Source organism: Maylandia zebra, linkage group LG14, assembly GCF_041146795.1.
Source record: "Maylandia zebra isolate NMK-2024a linkage group LG14, Mzebra_GT3a, whole genome shotgun sequence".
Taxonomy (NCBI): domain Eukaryota; kingdom Metazoa; phylum Chordata; class Actinopteri; order Cichliformes; family Cichlidae; genus Maylandia; species Maylandia zebra.
Genome location: NC_135180.1, coordinates 4980701 through 5003231, shown reverse-complemented (window position 1 = coordinate 5003231; position 22531 = coordinate 4980701). Strand labels below are relative to the sequence as shown.

Sequence of the window (22531 nt, the reverse complement as noted above, 5' to 3'; positions counted from 1 at the left end):
TAATTGGTGTATGGCAACCCATATTGCATATTTTCATGTAGTATGTGTTCTTTTGATACTAGAGCTTAACAAGCCACAACCACCAGAAGAGCTGATGGATCTGTTGGTCCTTCTATATGAGTTCCAGAACCCCAGACTGACTGCAGAGGTTGTAACTTCAATCAGAGCTATCCGCCTCACCAACATTCGTATGACTTCACTTAAATGTTTCATACTGAGTTCTGTGCTTTCCTGCACCCCTGCAAGGTAAATTATTATTTGAAGGAACTGGATTAGAGATCGACTGACTGTGTATGTGTATGTTATGTCAAAAGAGGTGGAAATACATCTTTTACATCCGAGAGATGGTAAAAGAATCAGAATCAGAAAGGGTTTTATTGCCAAATGTTGAGAAGGTATACAATATTAGGAAATTGCTTTGGTACTTAGTGCGAAACATACTGTAAAACAAACACTTAAATGAACAAAAAAATTCAAAGTAAAAGTGCTAGGCAGATAGATGTATACATAAATACAGGTGAAATGCAGGCAAAAGGTCTCTATTTGTGCTTTTGCTAACAGTAAATAATTTGTGTTGTTAATCAAAGATATCAACCAATGTAAAAGTCTCATTAATATATTAAATGAGAGTTGTGTAATGGAAATTATTATCATATCTGGATTTTATGTGCCTAGACATGATCCAACTTCAACCTTGGCAGATTAGTGTCTCTGTGGTTGCAGGAATGTGAAAGACAAAAAATGTGTCACCAACCCATCATTATGCATAATTCCGAATAAGAGAAATGGTATTAAGTGTTGTAATTTGTGACCACAGAAACATAATTCATATGTAATTTTGCTGATAGTTAATTATGGTTAATTGCTGAATAATGATCAGAGTATAATCGGGTATAACTTTAACTAATATAACAAATAAGAGAATATAGGCCTAGAATAGGCCTCTCACTGAAAGTTACTTCCTGTAGTTTTTGCGATGAATAGCAGACTTCATCTGAAGATTCAGCCTAGGGAGTTTACAGTCTACAAATTCTGGCAAGTAATGGCAGAGAAACAACCATTTCCCAAAACTGTGGACCTAAAACTTGGTTTTGTATTTTTTGGCCTCTAACCTACATCTGTTGATGCCATTGCAAACTGTTATCGCAGACAGTGATTTCTGGAATTCCTGAGTCTGACTCAACACTCACTTATGCAGAGACATTTTGGGTAGACGGCAAAATAATGAGATTTCTAATATAAGCAGCAGAAATAAGGTTTCTATAAAGCTCTTGGCCCTATCTGCCATAAGGAAAGGGTGAAGAGTGCAATTATTCGATAATAGAGTCACTACACAGCATCCCAAAATGTTTGCCATTGGGGTCATAGTTATTACTTCAGTTTTAATAGTGTATATTGTATATATACTGCTGATATGAGACTGTGTATGTGGATACAAAGGAGCTGTCTATTTGTTTTTCATTATTGTTTTTATTTAACCATCTTGTGGTGCTTTGTTACAGTTACTACCTTGAAGAACTGGACCTATCCTCCTGTCTCCTGAATAATGACACGCTTCAGATGCTGTGCCCTGCCTTCAGACACACATACAACCTCAAGTGAGACTTGAAACTTAATATATGATCTTGTTGCTTGCAAAAAAAAGCAACCTGAGTTCATGATGCATGATGCATATTGCATGATGGTGATGGTACTATTATAGCTACTAGAACTGCTTTTATTTTGTGTTGGATGTTACAATGGCATGATGCACTTACCCAATGGTAATTATGGTAGTTTCATTATAATCAAGCGTCAGATTCAGAAAAACATGCTGCAAAAAAGTTTGAAATATTTGATCCCCTACAACCCAGCTCCCCTCAGGGTGCCTTGCCTGTGTGGTACTGTTTCTCTTCTAAGGGTACAGGATGAGTTGACTGCATTGAGGGCACAATAGATGGCGTTATTAACTGTAAAATCTTGACCTTATTCCGTCAGCTAGAAGACGAAAATGGGTTATGAATGGGTCCAACATTACACTGACCCATACACATACCAAACACATACCAACATTATACATACCAGTATGTAGTAGTGGTTTGACTTCAAGCTTTTTTGTAAAAATAAATAAATAAATAAATAAATAATTAAAAGAAATAAATAAAATTAAATAAATGAATAAATTGAAACATTTTTATAATATTGTAATAAATTACACTAGTACATTGGAATACAACATTTATTTCTAAATTCTAATTTAATATATAAATTATATATATATATATATATATATATATATATATATATATATATATATATATATATATATATATATATATATACATACATACATACATACATACATATGTGTGTGTGCGTGTATATACATATATATGTATATATATATGAGATCATTAACAAGACTGGCTACGGATACCGACTACAGAACGGAGCAGTTGTCAGCCACCTCCTGTACATGGATGACATCAAGCTGTATGCCAAGAGTGAACGAGACATCGATTCACTGATCCACACTACCAGGCTATACAGCAATGACATTGGAATGTCGTTCGGACTGGAGAAGTGTAGTCGGATGGTAACAAAGAGAGGGAAGGTAGTCAGAACTGAGGGGATTGAACTACCAGAAGGCAACATTGCAGACATAGAGGACAGTTACAAGTACTTGGGGATCCCACAGGCGAATGGGAACCATGAAGAGGCCGCTAGAAAAGCTGCAACCACCAAGTACCTGCAGAGGGTCAGGCAAGTCCTGAGGAGTCAGCTGAATGGTAAGAACAAGATCCGGGCCATCAACACGTACGCCCTGCCCGTGATCAGGTACCCTGCTGGGGTAATAGGCTGGCCAAAGGAGGAGATAGAAGCCACTGACATAAAGACAAGAAAGCTCCTTACCATGCATGGAGGGTTTCACCCCAAATCCAGCACCCTGAGGCTGTACGCTAAGCGGAAGGAAGGGGGCCGGGGACTGGTGAGTGTCAGCACCACAGTCCAGGATGAGACAACGAACATCCAAGAATACATTGGGAAGATGGCCCCAACTGACCGAGTGCTCAGTGAATACCTCAGGCAGCAGAAACCCAAGAAAGAGGAGGGAGACGAGGAACCATCATGGAAGGACAGGCCCCTGCACGGTATGTACCACCGGCAGATAGAGGAGGTGGCTGATATCCAGAAATCCTACCAGTGGCTGGACAAAGCTGGACTGAAAGACAGCACAGAGGCACTAATCATGGCAGCACAAGAACAAGCTCTGAGTACAAGATCCATAGAGGCTGGGGTCTATCACACCAGGCAAGACCCCAGGTGCAGGCTGTGTAAAGATGCCCCAGAGACAATCCAGCACATAACAGCAGGGTGCAAGATGCTAGCAGGCAAGGCATACATGGAACGCCATAACCAAGTGGCCGGCATAGTGTACAGGAACATCTGTGCCGAGTATAACCTGGAAGTCCCGAGGTCAAAATGGGAGATGCCCCCAAGGGTGGTGGAGAATGACCGAGCTAAGATCCTGTGGGACTTTCAGATACAGACGGACAAAATGGTGGTGGCTAACCAACCGGACATAGTGGTGGTAGACAAACAGAAGAAGACGGCCGTAGTGATCGATGTAGCAGTTCCGAATGACAGCAATATCAGGAAGAAGGAACACGAGAAGCTGGAGAAATACCAAGGGCTCAGAGAAGAGCTCGAGAGGATGTGGAGGGTGAAGGTAACGGTGGTCCCCGTGGTAATCGGAGCACTAGGTGCGGTGACTCCCAAGCTAGGCGAGTGGCTCCAGCAGATCCCAGGAACAACATCGGAGATCTCTGTCCAGAAGAGCGCAGTCCTGGGAACAGCTAAGATACTGCGCAGGACCCTCAAGCTCCCAGGCCTCTGGTAGAGGACCCGAGCTTGAAGGATAAACCGCCCGCAGGGGCGTGCTGGGTGTTTTTTTTTTATATATATATATATATATATATATGTATGTATATGTATGTATATGTATGTGTGTGTGTGCGCATGTAATTGTCTCTGTTGTCTTCAGTCTGCAGTTTAACACCCTTGGTCCTGAGTCCTGCAGTCTGCTGAGAGACCTACTGCTAGATCCCAGGAGTGTTATTAGATCTCTGAAGTAAGACTCTACTTTTATTCCAGTTTTGATGTTTTTAGCCCAAATGTATGTAACCAAATGAGTCACATCTTTACTTTGGCACTGTCTTTTAATTTTATGTAATAGATTTCAGAATTTGATTGCATAATTTGAAAATGCATAAGTATTGGAAAGATTAAGAAAAAGTTGCACAACTTGGTTTTACATTGCAACTGCAAACACGGTACAAGTAAGACACTACCAGAATGTCAGAACATCAATTGAAACTTGAATTCCAAGGAGTTTAGGGGTAAGATTAAGCCAAAAATTAAGCCAAATAATTATGGGCAAAGTAATAAATTAACTGGACAAGAAAATATGCCCTAAAGCGCATATGTTTTTTGTTTTTTTTAATTAAAAAGGGTTTTAGTGGGTGACAGAATCATGGACATGGTCATGAATATTATAAACTCAAGCTCTTTAAACTGCATTTGAATTGAAAAAACAGAGAAACAAAAATAATATCACTAGCCAAAATAGGGCACAATTAAAAATAGTGTTATTTTAAGTACTTTAAGTACATTTTTAAAATGGTATTGTATTTAAATAATAATAATAAAAATTTCAACATAAGGTGCAATTTTTCTTCTTAAACAAATAAGGTAGAAACATAAAAGGTTGAACAGCTTTAAACTCTGAGTATCCTTAGCCAAAATTATTTTGTACATTAGGTTAAAACAATGTGATCATTGAACATTTTAGTGCAAAAACCCCCCAAACCCATTAGATTCACAATAGCTCCATGCTTATTTACCGTCTGTCTCTTTCAGCCAGTTACTTTGACAATCTAACCTGTTCAGATTTTCAGAGCTCTAGGCAACTCTCTTTTTTGTTACTATGTGACCTGCAAGTTAGAACAGTCTCTCTTACATGGGACAGAAGTGGCAGGACTAATCAAATACTTGCGGGCTATGACAGACAGCTGTGGGTGGGTCCCTTCTCGCCTGGACCATCACTTCAGCAAGCAGTCTTTCTCGCTGATGGTGGATCCTGCTCTGTACAAATTCAGGGCCCGTTACACAGGGCTTCCTCATCTGCATCAGTCTGAAGACAATGAAGAGAGGAGGCTCTTTGTCTTTGCTGGCTCCTTTGTGGTGGCGTCTTTACACTGAGGCAGCAGGGCCTCAAGGCTGGTCCAAACCTCTTCTTGCTCTCCCCTTGCAAAACAATATAAATCCTTAAAGCGTGGGTCAAGCACAGTAGCTATCTTGAGCCACTGATGGTAGCGTGTAGCTACAGGTTGAGATAGGTCTTTTACAAAGGCAGAATAAATTTCACCATGTGTTTGAGTCATCATTGGAGACCTCCATGGTGTGATGCAGGTGGCAGAAGATAAAACCACTGAACATGAGACATATGTCTCACCTCCAAGATTATTATTAATCTACACAATAACTGTCAACTATAGAGCTTTTTGAAGAAACTGTAACAATAAGTTAAAAACTAGTTTTATTTACCTGCATGGCTCAAGAACAGTTACCAGCTTTTGGAGTTTTACCAGCTTTGATGGAGTTAAAATGACTAGCTTGTGCTTTGTTTGTCTAAAGCAGCAAAAACAGCCTCTTGATTCTTTAGTAGACCAGAAACCGTATCCAGCATTTTATCAAGGCTTCTGTTGGGTAGTCTTTTGAAATGAAATTTGCCTCAGATCAGTCCTAGCAACGCGCTTTTGTCTCGTTCTTTAATAAATTTGCATGCTGAAAAAAATGTTTTGTCTCTCTCCCATTTCTTCTTGTAGCATGTCGCAGCCCTACTTGGAACCTTGTTAAGATCCAACCATGCAAAATATGGTGGTTTTAAACTCTTGATCAGGACTGAATAGGTCAACCTTTGTTAAGGTGTCTTATGCTTTGTTTGACAGCTGTTCATTATGTTTTGTTTTGTTTTGTTTGGGGGGGGGGGGGGGGGGGGGGGGGTATATCAAATGATGCTTCTTATTTGGCACACATAAAACTAAAAGCTACCGGCCTAATCTGGGAGACAGTCAAAATAACAGACAGAATTAAGAATTCAGCTCAGCTAAGCTTAATGACAGAGTCATAAATTTAGTGAATCCATGTTTTCCCAGGTTGTCTATGGGAAGTCTGAAGACCGTAAAGAGACTCACCTGTAAGATTACACTTAAACCTGTGACTCACCACAGGTTTAAGTGTAATCTTTCTGAGTTGTTTGATGTGTTAACGGCCATTTGCTGGGAAAAGTTTTGATAATGACAAGCACCGTGTTCATTTTCTTTTTGTTTTGATTTCTTCTTTTTTTCTTCTTCAAAACAATGTAATGGCACACAAGCTGGACCTTGATCCACAGTTTAAGGGTGCTCTACAGTGTAATATTAAAGTTGAACTTCACCTTCCAAAAAGAGTCAAATTTGTGAGTCTATGAAATTTTATATCTTTGGATATTATATCTTTGGACTTATGTTTGACATGTCAATGGTTAATAATCAAATTTACTCTGTACATGTTGTTCTTTTTTTCTCTTTTTTATGACATAATGGTTTAAAAGAGCAAACTAACATTTCAATTGACATCATTTTCAGTTTGCTAAATGTCTTTCTTCCACATTAATTATATATGGGAAAGGTTTATCACTGTGTAACATCCCCTCTTCTTTTAACAACAGTGTTTGACTCAACATTGAGCAAAGTCTAAATCAGAGGAAAGTCACATACTGTTCTACCTGTACGATTGCGTCAAGAGAATTGATTGTGCTATTTTATTCACATTCATTTATTGTTACTTTCAGTGTCAATTCTAATGACCTGGCCATTGGATTGTGGTTTATTTATTATTACTTTTTTCTGATCATCAATTAGCTACTGACCGGAGTTATAGTCCTTAGCCTATATTTTTGCTACGAAGCCCTGGCTAACACCTTCATTTGCACATGGAGTTTATTCTTAGTCGTAGACCAAACCAGAAATGCCATATTATTCCATTGTGTTCTTCAGATTGTGTGACAACCCTCTTATGGAGTCTGGAGTCCAAATCCTGGTGGAAGCCCTGCCAGAGAATCAGTCCCTGACAAACTTGTCCCTGATGCACACTGGACTGGGGGATGAGGGTGTCCTGGATCTGGCTAAGAGGCTCCAACAACACAGAAGACTCCAGGAGCTCAACGTGGCCTATAACAATATTGGAGACGACGCAGCTCTACTTCTGGTAGATGCCTGTAGAGAACATCCCAGCATTCAGACTGTACAGTAAGAAACTTCTCACTATATCCAAAGCTCAACATTTCTTTGAGGTTTAGTTGTGCTATAATGTTGTATTGCATAGACCACATTATAAATAAATTCTGATTCCACTGTCCTTTTTGCATTATAAATATTTTTTTTTTTTTTTCATAGAACACTGACAGTTTTCGTAACATGAAAAAAGCACCTTACTTACAGTTTGGCATATATTAAATTATAAACCCTGATATTGTTTTGATGCATGCGTAATGTAAGTTGTAAGTCCAGCTAAGTAAATCCCAATAGGTTGATTCTGTTCATCTGGACAAAGCGTTTTCAGTGGGAGAAACATTTTGTCTTCTTCCGACAGAAGAAGTCATTTGGATGAGTGACAAAGCATTTCTCCCACTGAAAACGCTACGTCCAGATGAACAGAATCAACCTTTTGGGAATCCTGATATTGTGTCATCAGATAATTGATAGAATTTATCAATTTATTACTCCTGTGAATGAGACCAAGAACATTTTAAAATGGACTACATATGGTGAAATGCAAAAGGCCTCAGAGACACACTAAAAGCATGCAGTCTTTCATGCAAGCCCTACAGAAATTTTTTTGTCCATGTCTTTGTGCAGTTTATATTTGAACCCTCTCAGTAAAGTGGCGAAGCAGTCCCTGTATGCCCGAGGTGTTCCCCGTAGCCACAGTGGCCAACGGGTCAAGGTCCTGGCTTCTGTCACTGAAGGGACAGACCTCTCTGAGAACTGGCGCCCCATTCTCAATGTTATACGAGAGAACTCCTCATCCTGGGATCAGCAGCATGTCATACAGCAACTAAAGGTATATACATACAGTACAATGTAAATGTAAAAATGTACATAAAACATGTCATTTAAAAAATGATTCATACTGTGTGGGTTTTTAAAAGCCTGTTTTTTTTTTTTAAATAATAGGTTAAGCTCAGCATTTTTAAGATACTTGTGTTTAAGTGTTTATAAACAAGACATGAGAAACCAGCCAGCTGGTGTTTTTCACCTGCTTGTCCAGTTGTTTGTTGTTTTTGTACGTCAGAACGCACCCCCAACACACAGGAGCATACAAAGAAGCACTGAACGCCACAGTGTCAGTGCTTCTTTGTCAGTGGACTTCAGCCTCCAGGGGAAGAAGAGACCGATGGAATTAATCACGGGAACTGGTGGGCTTCCTGAAAAGGCCTCGCAGGTTCCCCCTCTCCGGCAGCATTGCTGGACAACCTCACATCACCACTAAGCATAACCGAAACCACATGTCTGAATGTGTTTTGAGCATACCCGCAAACATCGTCCCACCACTTTATTAAATCTAGGCCAGTCCATTCCACATTTATGGGTTGTGTAAGGCAGAAGCTAACAGCAGCCGATGTTTTGCTTTTTATTTTAATTTCTAATAACACCACATAATATTTTTTAAAGGCACCAACTACACATGTAGTTCTGCTTCCAACAATGCTCCAGGCTGAACCACGTTTTGGTGGACCAGGGTCTGCATACAACCTGAGTCCACCATAGCCCAGCGTGTACCCCTTGGCACTCAACTCAACTATCCAATCCAAAAACAACACAAACACATTGGGTTATTGTCTCCCCAGAAACACTTCCCTCGTGCTTGTGGAAATCTGTTTTTTCCCCCCCATTTCCGTTGTCGTTTTTCCTATTTCTGTTTTCTTTTTTCCTATTTCTGTTGTGTTTTGTGTGCTTTTGCAGCATTTTTCTTATTGCTGGTGTTTTCTTAAGTTGCAGTCCGTTTGGCCTCTCGGGGCCACCATAGAGGAGGACAAAAGGTTTCAAACTTGTCCAGGCCTTAAACCTCATGTGTATTCTTCCTAGTAGTAGCACATCCATAAAAATAAGGCTTTTATGAAAACACTGAATACAAAATTGCTTTCTTGAGAAAGACTCAATTTATAGTTGACTATTAAATTTTGCATAAAATAAATTTTACAAAGTAGCTTTGAATAGCAGAGATGCAGAAATGTCTGCAGAGCCATGGCTCAGTGTCTGAGTGTCACAGACCTAAATGTATGCCCATTTATATTTTTTAAATTGTTTACATTTGGACTTTTATTGTATTTTCATAAGTTTTACTGCTTTTAATTAAGCAATAAATACCGCTGCGCAACAGTAATTTAGCATTAAACAGTTAACCTGTTGAACCCCAATGGTCCTGGTACCAGAGGGGAGAGGGAGAACATCAGGTTTAATGGGATGTACCGCCAGATCTATTGTTTAAATAAAGACATGTGTGATATCCACAGAAATGTCAGAATCTCAGCTAAAAGCTCACAAAACTATTTCAAAAACCGCAAAACTGGTAAAACAGCAAACAATTAAAAAGCAGGCAAACAGATTCTGCAAAAGGATGTACTCGCGTTTGTCTGTGTTCACCTGGCGGCCAAGGACATGTGGTTGAGTGCTGACAGATTCTAAAACTGCAAGATTTATCACTCGCCGACCAAAATTCACTGAATAAGCAGCAAAAGAAGATGAAAACTATACTGCACATTTGAAAAAACATTGTAATTCCCTTTTAATTTTTACTGTCTTGGTTCCACCACAATAAAATTGCACTTTCTGCAGAGCTGTACCTCTTAGCATGCTTCGAGACCAGTTTTCCATCATCTGATAAGAAAGCCTAAACTGTACAAAGGTTGCTGTAAAATCTACAACAACTAGCTGGCAGCTGGATGCCAGTAACTTACTGTAAATACAAATCACAGTAACCTTACTGTATTGTGCATTTATAGTAGTACCGTAATTTCCTTTACAGTACTAGTACTGCATTTTTACTATAATTTCTTGTACTGCACTTTTCCTGTATTATCCATTTACAGTATTACTGCAATTTACTTTTGGGCACTTTATGTGATGTTAGCGTTAAGATAAAAATAAATCCCCACAGCTGTCAACTACATCTGCTGGTGTCGCAGTGACCCAAGAACAAAAAAGCACATAAAATGAATTACACATTCTACTATATCAATCCCTTTGACCAGCTCAGGGTGCACAGTGGAGACTGTATAATTTTCATGGATCTCGCTCTCATGCTTACTTCCTGCTGCATCACTATCTACCTTTGCAGGGTTCTGTAAAGCATGTTAATGTTTTCTGCTGATGTGTAATGTGAAAGATGATTTCACGTGAAAATAAGTTTTTCAGTTAGGAAACAGGCAAGTAATATTTTCCATCTCTTATGTGCCATTTAAAATGATCACACAAAATGTACAAATCATGAGATGTATGCTGGCATCCCTCAACCTCACAAATCACTGCATCCATATGAGTAGGTGTACAGCTCAATGAAGGTTTTTTTGACTGTGTGTGCTTGGAGTGCATGTGCAATGTAAGTGCAGCAAGTGTTCAAAAACTGCATGGACAATTCATTAAGCCACAACCAAACATGGGTGAACATAGGTTCCAATGCATTTTGATATGGCGATAAAATCTAGTCAGTGTCCGCGTTGATACATTGCACTGTTTGTACACAAATGGCGTGACTATTTTAATAGTTGTAATTAACTTCTGACTTGAGCAATATTAACCTTGTGACATATGTAATATCATTTAATACTAGACATGAAGGCATATGGGTTTAAACTTAACGTTAAACGCTAATGTTAGTCATGTGACAAGCATTAGAAAAGTGTTAGTTATACCACGCGTTAGGAAGGTGGTGAGGGGGAATGAAGATAAAAACTTTATTTTTAAGTTTTCTTTTATTCCAAAGTTACTAAATACTGATCCCCCCCAACCAAACTTAGTAGGCAAGGAACATATATGCACCTTAGATTTGTCGTTTCGCTTAGATTGACTTCAGTTAATTTAGTTACAACAGCTTACTCACCCGCTGAGTTTTCACAGCAGTTCCAAACCAAACCTAATCCAGATACCAGGCACAAAAGGCTCCAGTGAACACCTCACAAATAGTGACTCGGGCCAAAAGCTTTAAGAAAGAAGATATAAAACAAAGCTTTTCCAAATACAAATTATGTTTAAATAACTTGTAACTAGTAATATTAGGCAACCTCTTCACAGGATAGATAGCAAACAGTTAAACATTAGTATCATATACTAATGGCATTAACAGTGACAGCATTAGCAAATAATTTTCAGACGGTAATAAGGCCAAAACTATTTGCTGGGCTCAATAACCAATGTAAGCTAATAACCAGTGTATGACAATACACGACTCCTCTATCTTTATAAACAGTTAGTACTGCCTTTTGTAAGAAAGTTGAGAGGAAGCGAATCAAGTTAGAAGCATGTGTGTCTAAAAAATTGTTTGAGGATAATAAGAACATGGTACTCTTTTTTTGAATTAATGTTTTCTCCAGAAAACAATCATTTTTCTTTTCAATGTCAGTCCCACAAAACAGTTGAAGAAAGTTTGAAAGAAATCTCTATAGCCATTGGTCAGTTTCACCTAGGTCAGTTTACTACTGTAAAACAAATTTACTGTAGGAATAATTACAGTAATATATATTTTCTCTTATATATATTTACTGTTGAATTTACTAAAGGTGTTTACAGGGTTATTTATGCTATTTAATAATGAAGAAATGTAACCTTTCACAAATTATGCCAAATTGCAAACACTTATAATAAATATACAAAATGCTATATTTCTAATAAAAAAAATGTTTTCTATTACAGACATTTCTGGGGGAGGGTTACAGCTACAGTTTATAAAAAAACAAAACAAACAAACCCCAAAACAAACAAACACAAAAACTGAAGAGTCTGGGCAATGAGCTACCACAAGTTTTTCTGTCATTCTACACATTTATTTCTTACAATTTAAGTCCAACGAGTCGTGCTGACAGCTTTCTTTGTTTTTTACAGCAGCTTTTTCTTTATCATGTAGAATAACAGTTAAATATGTAACTTCTTTACGCTGACAGAATGGAGAATTTACTGGTCCGGCTGCTTAAGATCAAAGTGGGTTGTATGTGACCCACAACTAAAATGAGTTTGACACCAACGGTATATGATATATTGCCAAGAAGCATTATTATAACAAACAAGTAACCAAATACAAATTCTTTGCTTTATGTTTTAAGTTTATATGTAGCAATTCCACATTTGTATGCATATATTTTCATTATTACCTCAAGCCTACCTTCTAAACTGGAGTTTCTGAAACATGAAAACCCACGTAAACATGCTTACTTATTCACATCATATAAGGGTCTATTTGGATAGTGTTTAAGTCTTAACAAGTCTGTTAGATTCCAGTTTTGCTTACACCAGCTAACAGTATCAAAAACAACAGTTCAGGATATCCTCAACTCACCTCAGTTTAGCTGTGATAGACAGAAGTTAATAAACAAGTGTTATGATACTTGCCATCCATAAACCCCAAGTTAATTCATCTAGATATTGTCTTTTCAAAGGAAGAAACATTTTCCCACTCACCCAAGTGACTTCTTTAGTCTCAAGACTCAAGAAAACTCAATGTCTAAATAAACAGTATCACCGTTCTGGGGAAGAAACTGCAAGCAAGCCAAGATTCAAACAGAAAATATTTCATTAAAAAAACAACCCTGAAAACACAAGACAGTGGGTCAAAGACCCAGGATCATGACATCCAGTTAGTGACACACATTTCTACCCCTTGGCTTTAAGGGCATTTTATTCCCCTCTGTTTTCCCTCCTGAGCATTAGCACCTGAATAGGTGTCTGGCAGACATGAGCTGTGATATGATGACCAAGGTCTGTCTTTAACTCACTTACCAGTACTGTTACGCTGGCACTCCTGTTGCATTTATAATGTAGGAATTTGAAATATTAGAGATCCAGGTTTAGATGTTTTTTTGTTTGTGTGGAACAAACTGGATGCTTTTGTGGAAAGCATCCAGTTTGTTAGTGTTATGACATATATGCTTCTGAAGATGGCATTGAGACAGCATTTTTTCCTAGTGTGACACCTCACTCATGTTGTCAGAGAACAGGGATCATTGGATTAGTGACCTTAAGATATGAATTCGATTTGCAGAATTAAATTTGAGTCATTTTACATGTACAAACACCCAACTTAAAATTGATGAGGTGAAATGCACAAAAAAGATTGATTGTCAGGTGTGTGTCAGTAAAACCAGTGGCCCTTTGTTCTTTTTTGCAGGTCTTTCTCGAGGATCTGGAGTGGGGGCGTCAACAGCAGCAGAGCCTCTGGAAGAGGCTACATTTCCGCAGAGTTGAGAAGGGAGTCCGGAAAATTCTAAAGATGTATAGGAACAATTTACCTCCCTCCAAGAAGTAACCCAGGAGGTGATCAGGAAATGAGTGTTCAAGTTTGAATAGGATGAATCCAGATAGGAGAATCTTCAAACAGCAATGACTAATAGTCTAGGACAGGGGTTTTAAAACAGGCCAGCGGACTATATCAGGCCCACAATACAATTTTTTCTGGCCAGCAAAATAATTTCATATGTCAGTTATTGATGTGGTCTCTATGTGGGAGCTGAATCTTCAGCCCTGTTGAGAATTCCTGCAGACAGGGGTTGGGCTTTATTTTGATAGGTACACCATGCGGACAATCACGTGTTACATTCCCCTTAAAGGTCCAGGGGATGAAGGAAAGTAATAAAAGTTGTCCAGGTTGAACAAAGAAGATAGAGAGGCCATTCATATTATGCAAAGTAATTAAGCAATAAACAATTAAATGACAAAATAGTTTCTGATTTTCACTTTCTACTATAGAAATGTCTGTGTTTTTTTTATGACTACAGTTTAATTTAAGAAACAACAACAACAAAAAACTGACAGTCCAGGCAATGAGCTACCCAAACCTTTTCTGTAATGTTACACATTTATTTTGTACAGTTAAAGTCCAAAGACTCATGCTGACAGATTTCTTTCTATGTCACAGCTGTTTTTTCTTGATTATGTAGAAAAACAGTTAAAGATTTAACTTCTTTACACTGACAGAAAGACAGTTTCACTGGTCCGGCTACTTAAGATCAAAGTGGGCTGTATGTGACCCTTGATGTAAAATAGTTTTGACACCTCTGGTCTAGGAGATATAGTTTCATCACTGTAGAAGAGATTTTGCTCTTGATTCTACAGTAAAAACTACACTGCACTATTCATAACCATTTAAAAGACCCAAACACAATCAAACTGTATGGCTTTAATGTGTGAGGTGCTCCACATGTGACTGGATTGTGAATTTTTAGTTGAATAGTTTGTCATTTAAAGTTGCTTTTAAAGAGCACATTTTTGATTTATTTCACATTAATAATTGAAATGAATTTCCTTGTATTAGCAAGCACAAGAAAGAGAGAGGTAAAGGACATGCAGTTTGTCATTTTCATATGAGGCCAAAGCATTGAGACATTTGGTTGCCTTGAGTGAAAGTCTGTTTTTATATATCATCTTCATTAAATGCATCTTTTTTGCACAAAATAAGCCAACAAAGTACACTGCAGTAAAACAAACAACTATCAGCATCAAACAGAATGTCTGCATGTGTAATTTACATATGATTAAGAACAGAAAGGAATATTTTGAAAACACGTGTATGCTAAGTAAAGGATTTCTTGATAATATACAAGACTTGATAATAGAATAGAATTCAACTTTATTGTCATTGCACATGCACAGGTACAGGGCAACGAAATGCAGTTTGCATCCATCCAGAAGTGCTTTAGTGATATAGATATATTACAATATATATTAGCAATAATATAGATATGTGAGTATATTACAGAAATGGGTCTATTTTGGTATGTTATAATGTACACGGTATGAAGTATGTTGTGAATATTCTATAACTATAAGTATGTACAGGCTATGAACAGGATATAAATATGAAAAACTATACAGAATATGAAATAAATAACTTTACAGAATCTGAGATATACAGCTATACATACATAAATGGCCAAAATACATACAGTACTGTATATATTGTATATAGTAAAGAAAAAAGAGAGAGAATGCATTTCCTGATCGAAATGCAGTGTGAATGCTGATAGCTGAATGGTTTGAGCTGAAATGTAATAACTGCTGAATCTTTGGCCTTCAGGTGAATGATTCAGTGGATTTCAACTCATTCAGAATTTTTTAATGGATTGGATTTATATAGCGCTTTTTTTCAAGGCACCCAAAGCGCTTTGCAATGCCACTATTCATTCACTCTCACATTCACACACTGGTGGAGGCAGCTACGATTGTAGCCACAGCTGCCCTGGGGCAGACTGACTTTTTCACCAAAGTGCAGACCTGTTGAAAGCTGAAGTTCACGCAGAGTTTCAAAGTTGGAAAGTAGCTGAACATCTTTAAAATCCACATTAGAAAAGCCAACTGATGACAAAAGAAAATATAGAGTCAGAAAACATCTGAATGAATATTAAAAGCTCATCTTCTAAACCACTTAAAGAGTGGAATTGGAAAAGTGGAATGAAGTATTTTTAATGTCTTAACTCGAGGATGACAAATGTAAAAACAGAATGTTTGCAGAATATCTGCGTCGTGTGTGAGTGTGCATGTGTGTGTGTATCGGCATGTGTAAACATGTATGTCTGTGTGTGTGTGTAAATGTGTTAAACTAAAATAAAAAGGTTATTCTTAGTTAAACCGGTGCTTTGTAACAGTGAGGATGGGGAGAGTTGGTGGCTGCACGGCCAGATCTTTTACAAACGCTCCACTTCGGTGGGAGACAGTCATACAGGAGCGAGCATCCCTGAGAGAATCAGGTGGGTCTTCACGTCAGTAGCCAGTGTGGGCAAAAATGACATTCTCTCTGACTCCTGGTGCGACCCCGAGATGGGGTCCACCAGTAAAACAATTTAAAATCGAGGTGGCCCTAGCTTTTACCAATGAGGAAAAGCACTGTCAGTGCCTGACCCCCTTCTGAAATTGGGGCCTGACCCAATTTCAGAAGGGCCTGACCAATATATAATAGAGTGGAGGAGGCCAGGTTTAACCTGATCCCTGTGAAACAGCTTTTTGGGGAGGCACGGACCCCACCTTCGCTCAACTCCAGCGGCCCCGAGTGACCGGAAGTTTTTGCCAGCCTGAGTCGAAAGATTGCAAGCAGGACTTCGCCCAGAGGTTTGGCTACCTTCAACCATTACCAGTAAAATGGTGTGGGACGGTTTCGATCCAGCCAATCAGGAACAGGGTCGAATTTACGACCAGCTACCCAGAGGTTGGAGGAGGTCAGAGGGTACCGAGGTCTTGGGCTTGTGGGTGGCCCCAGAAGTTGCCTTGCTCGTCCTCCAACTGATGACTGCCCTGGATGGGGGGCGCTTACATAGATGGCCATGTCTTTACTTGTCAGCATACATCTGATGCTTCTAAATAAGCTCATCCCAAGTGATTGTTAAGCTGCCCTAGCTGAATGGAATAGTATCATATTTTAGCTTTCTACAGTTCTTCTTGAATATAAAAGGGTTTTTTTGTATTAATTGCTCTGGTTGCTTTATGTGAACATGATAAGTAGACAACTTGTTTCTAATAATTTGTTTCTTTAATTTAATTTTGCAAAGTTACAACCTCAGAAAAGAAGAAGATGTTGCACATGGAATTCTCTCTGAAAACCTGACAAAGGTGGGTCGTGCCACACATTGCTCAGAAGAACAGCGTGCTTTAATCAAAATGTTGATTGGAGATGGGAAAACATAAAGAAGTGCAGAAAATGACAGGCTGCTCAGCTAAAATGATCTCCAATACTTTAAAATGAAAAGCCAAACCAGAGAGACGTGCAAGAAAATGGAAGACTACCATTCGAATGGATCAAACAATAGCCAGAATGGCAAAGACTCAGCCAATGATCAGCTCCAGGGAGATGGTCTGAAGTTACCTGTGAGTACTAAGACAAGCTTCTTCTAATTGTCAGAGTCTATCGGCAAGAAGCCCCCAGAAAATCCAACTGTTTAAAAAAAAAAACCCAAAAAAAAACCCGTGCTGAAGAGGATACAATTTGCCAAAGAACATATCAACTGGCCTAAAGAGAAATGGAGAAACATTTTGTGGACTGATGAAAGTAAGGGCCACAGACAGTTTGTCAGACGACTCCCAAACACTGAATTCAAGCGACAGTACACCTGAAGACCGTGAAGCATGGTGGTCCAAGCATCATGATATGGGGCTGTTTCTCTTACTATGGTGTCAGGCCTATTTATTCCATACCAGGGATGATGGATCAATTTGCTTATAACAAAATACTTGAAGAGGTCATGCTGCCTTGTGCTGAAGAGGAAATGCCCTTTAAATGGGTGTTTCAACAAGACAATGACCCCAAACACACCAGTAAGCGAGCAGTATGTTGGTTCCAGACCAACAAAATTAAGGTTATGGAGTGGCCAGCCCAATCCCTGGACCTTAATCCAACAGAAAACTTGTGGGGTGGCATCAAAAATGCTGTTTCTGAAGCAAAACCAAGAAATGCAGAGGAATTGTGGAAGGCTGTCAAATCATCCTGGGCAGGCATACCTGTTTACACGTGCCAGAAGTTGGTCGACTCCGTGCAGCACAGATGTGAAGCAGTTCTCAAAAACAGTGGTTATACCACTAAATATTAGTTTAGTGATTCACAGGAATGCTAAATCTTAACTTTTTTTTTTTGAGTAAATATTTGAGTTTGTAATGGAAAAATGCAGACACTGCTATTTTTTGAATTGCCCAATATCATGTTTTCCTTCATTTTCTGTAAAGTAATTGAAATATTGATACATCAAAAGATGAACAAAAGAGTAAAATACACTCAACAAAAATATAAACGCAACACCTTTGTTACTGCTCCCATTCCCCATGGGATGGACGTAGAGACCTAAAATTCGTTCCAGATACACAATATAACCATCCCTCCCAAACAGTGGTCACAAATCAGTCCAAATGTGTGGTAGTGGGCACATCTGCTATATTGAGATAATCCATCCCACCTCACAGGTGTGCCACATCAGGATGCTGATCTGACATCATGAGTAGTGCACAGGTGTACCTCAGACTGCCCACAACAAAAGGCCACCCTGGAATGTGCAGTTTTGTCTCACAGCAAAATGCCACAGATGCCACAAGCAATGAGGGAGCGTGCAATTGGCATGCTGACAGCAGGAATGTCAACCAGATCTGTCGCCCGTGCATTGAATGTTCATTTCTCAACCATAAGCCGTCTCCACAGACGTTTCAGAGAATATGGCAGCACATCCAACCGGCCTCACAACCGCAGACCTCGTGTAACAACACCAGCCCAGGACCTCCACATCCAGCAGGTTCACCTCCAAGATCGTCTGAGACCAGCCACCCAGACAGCTGCTGGAACAATTGGTTTGCACAACCAAACAATTTCTGCACAAACTGTCAGAAACCGTCTCAGGGACGCTCAACTGCATGCCCGTCGTCCTCATCGGGGTCTTGACCTGACTCCAGCTCGTCGCCGTAACAGACTTGTGTGGGCAAATGCTCACATTCGATGGCGTCTGGCACGTTGGAGAGGTGTGCGCTTCACGGATGAATCATGGTTCACATTGTTCAGGGCAGATGGCAGCTGAGAACGTCCCAGTTCTTGCATGGCCAGCATACTCACCAGACATGTCACCCATTGAGCATGTTCGGGATGTGCTTGACCGGCGTATACGACAGCGTGTACCAGTTCCCACGAATATCCAACAACCTCGCACAGCCATTGAAGTGGAGTGGACCAACATTCCACAGGCCACATTGTCAATCTGATAGACTCCATGCGACGATGTGTTGCACTGCATGAGGCAAATGGTGGTCACACCAGATACTGACCGGTTCTGGGTCCCCAGACCCCCAATAGCGCAAAAAACTGCACATTCCAGGGTGGCCTTTTGTTGTGGGCAGTCTGAGGTACACCTGTGCACTACTCATGATGTCAGATCAGCATCCTGATGTGGCACACCTGTGAGGTGGGATGGATTATCTCAATATAGCAGATGTGCCCACTACCACACATTTGGACTGATTTGTGACCACTGTTTGGGAGGGATGGTTATATTGTGTATCTGGAATGAATTTTAGGTCTCTACGTCCATCCCATGGGGAATGGGAGCAGTAACAAAGGTGTTGCGTTTATATTTTTGTTGAGTGTATAATATGCAGTGTTCCCAATGAATGGACAAAAATATTATATGGATTTTGAGCTTTATTCGTGTTCAAAATAATAGCAGTGTGTTTAAAAACACAACTGTGAATAGTTTCCGTTCTGATCATCCAGTCACAAAAGATGATTCCAAAAGTCATCAACTGACTCAAACTGCCCAGATTTAAACCACTTATCTGCTGAAGACAAATCCAGCAATGGAGAACAAGCCTGAAGTTAACGGGCCAGTCAGAATGCTCTACCCAGTGTGCCTGCACTAACTACTGACTGATTCTGTTTCTCTGTGGCAAATCACTGTCAAATTTGTCTCGGTGCACGTGTTGAAAAACTGCTTCTAAATCCAATACTGTAACTCTTATGAAAATACTTTTTGAACTGTGAGGGTCTTAAGCACTACACAACAGTGTGTTCTTTATGTTCCCGCTGTCAAAATTGTGGCCACAGGAGTGATTTAAAAGTGGGGTCTCTCCTGCTGCTGAGACAAACTCCTCACTGAAAATACAATGTATCTCTATTGGTCAGTTTAGAAGGTACTCCCTAGACTCGGATCCATGCAGTTAAAAAGGACTCTTTAAGACTCTCTGCAACAAAAGAGTCCTGCAGGTGTGTTTCTGTTAGGCACAGTTAAAATCAGAATGAATATTGAAAGCTCATCTGCTTTAAATAACTTGTAATGTAATGTAAAAATAAATGTGTTAACATTAACTTAAGTTGAACAAACATTCTGTAGAACAAACTTTAAAATACAGCACAATGTGTTTCAAACATCCATCCATCCATCCATCTTCATCCGCTTTATCCGGGGCCGGGTCGCGGGGGCAGCAGCCTAAGCAGAGAGGCCCAGACCTCCCTCTCCCCAGCCACCTCCTCCAGCTTATCCGGGGGAACACCAAGGCGTTCCCAGGCCAGCCGAGAGATATAATCTCTCCAGCGTGTCCTGGGTCTGCCCCGGGGCCTCCTCCCGGTGGGACATGCCTGGAACACCTCACCCAGGAGGGGGCATCCTTGTCAGATGCCCGAACCACCTCAGCTGGCTCCTTTCGATGTGGAGCAGCAGCTGCTCTACTCTGAGCCCCTCCCGGATGGCCGAACTTCTCACCCTATCTCTAAGGGAGAGGCCAGCCACCCTTCGGAGGAAGCTCATTTCTGCCGCTTGTATCCGCGATCTCGTTCTTTCGGTCACTACCCACAGCTCGTGGCCATAGGTGAGGGTAGGGACGTAGATCGACCGGTAAATTGAGAGCTTCGCTTTTACACTCAGCTCCCTCTTCACCACGACGGACCAGTGCAGCGTCTGCATTACTGCAGCTGCAGCCCCAATCCGTCTGTCGATCTCCGGCTCCCTTCTCCCATCACTCGCGAACAAGACCCCGAGATAGTTGAACTCCTCCACTTGGGGCAGGAACTCATCCCCGACCCAGAGTGGGCACTCCACCCTTTTCCGGCTGAGAACCATGGCCTCAGATTTGGAGGTGCTGATCCTCATTCCCGCTGCTTCACACTCGGCTGCGAACCGTTCCAGTGCGAGCTGGAGGCCCCCACCCGATGAAGCCAACAGAACCACATCATCCGCAAAAATCAGAGATGAGATTCTGAGGCCACCAAAGCGAAAGCCCTCCGCCACTTGGCTGCGCCTAAAAATCCTGTCCATAAAAATTATGAACAGAACCGGAGACAAAGGGCAGCCCTGGCGGAGCCCATCACCCACCGAGAACGAGTCCGACTTATTTCCGGCAATGCGAACCAAGCTCTTGCAACGGTTGTATAGAGATCGAATGTTTCAAACATATTGTGTATATATATTTTTTTATTTGTACAAGATGATAAATGCACTGGCTGAACTATGGTAAAAGTAAAGTTCATTAAAGTTTATGTTACATTGAAAACCTTTGTCCAAAAATATAATTGTATACTTTTGAAAAAGTTTATAGTTAAATAAACCAAAATCACTAAGATTTTTGTAAAAAGAATAGCATTTATTTAGCGGCATTTCCAGGAGAAAATGACTGAAAATGCTGCATGCGAGAAAATGCTGGGAAGACTGAGCAGCAAGACAGAGACTCTAACAGAACAATGGGACAGTTTTTTTGTTTTTATGGGTCTACAACATGATGACAATGTGACATACAGTCTGAATTAAGAATTAACTGTGTATGCAACAGTTTGTTTGTTTGTTTTATTTATTCACTGAGTGTGGTTTTTGTTGTGTTGTGTTGTTATGTTATGTTTTTCTTAAATGTTCAAAATAATAATAAAAAACTTCAATTACAAAAAAAGAATAGCATTTCCAATTTCACATATAGACACACAAACTGGTTTAACTGTCATAATTGCTGTGAAGGGTTTTTAAAAACGCAATCTGTAGCCTGTGTTGTTCTCTCAGAACGAATGAAGCAGCTGTTGAACCTTTATTTGCTATGTGGGCAGTCCTTGGGTCCACCCTCCCTTCCTCCCAGTCACAGTGAGACTGGGGCAGCTTGGCAGGATGTTGAAGTGGAGAGAGAGAGACCCAAATGCAGCCTCTGGCTTAGATGGGATGAATGAGCTTTATTTACACATGGGGTAAATAAAGAGACAGAGCAGAGATGGGAAGGACAGAAACTAAGGAAAAAACCTAAACTTGGAAAATCTAACAAATCTGAAACCATAACTCACAGGATGACTTTGCAGAGAAACACAGATGGACCAATAACAAGCGGAAGAAAGGAGCAATCAGGGAATGGGAGACAGGAGGAAAACACAGCTCGGAAAACTAGACACAATACACACAGTACAGGGACTATCAAAATAAAAACAGGAAATACAACAGGTATGCACAGACACGAGCTTGACACTAAGACATCAGATAAGGCAACAGGGAGGGAGCACAGAGACACAGAACAGAATGAGAGATAATTTGGGGCCAGAGTTACCAAATTCCGCCATTCCTGTCTCCCTCCATTACGATAACCATCTGGCACAGGCCCAGAGAGCAGATGTTGCTGCATTGCAACAGCATTTTGCAGACGTGTTCTCCCCCTGCTGGGCTGTACGAATCTCATAGAGCACCATTTTGAAACGCAGCCTGGTGTGAGTAATAGAAGAGTCACACAGCGTGTGGTGTTGCCCCATAGTTCTTACA

General features: G+C 40.1%; 1 protein-coding gene across 2 annotated transcripts in view; it reads left to right on the top strand.

The window, feature by feature from the left end:
* The window catches only part of nlrx1 (NLR family member X1), a 29914-nt gene extending 15904 nt beyond the window's left edge, over positions 1–14010 (top strand). The window contains exons 7-12 of one of the 2 annotated variants that reach the window (XM_014411447.4): positions 63–246; positions 1503–1598; positions 4025–4111; positions 7080–7331; positions 7941–8145; positions 13462–14010. In XM_014411447.4, coding sequence (XP_014266933.3) covers positions 63–246; positions 1503–1598; positions 4025–4111; positions 7080–7331; positions 7941–8145; positions 13462–13599 — 962 coding nt within the window. In that variant the 3' untranslated portion in view covers positions 13600–14010. The remainder of the gene's footprint in view (positions 1–62; positions 247–1502; positions 1599–4024; positions 4112–7079; positions 7332–7940; positions 8146–13461) is intronic. The other variant, XM_014411448.4, reaches the window with a different exon arrangement.
* The last annotated feature ends 8521 nt before the right edge of the window (positions 14011–22531 follow it).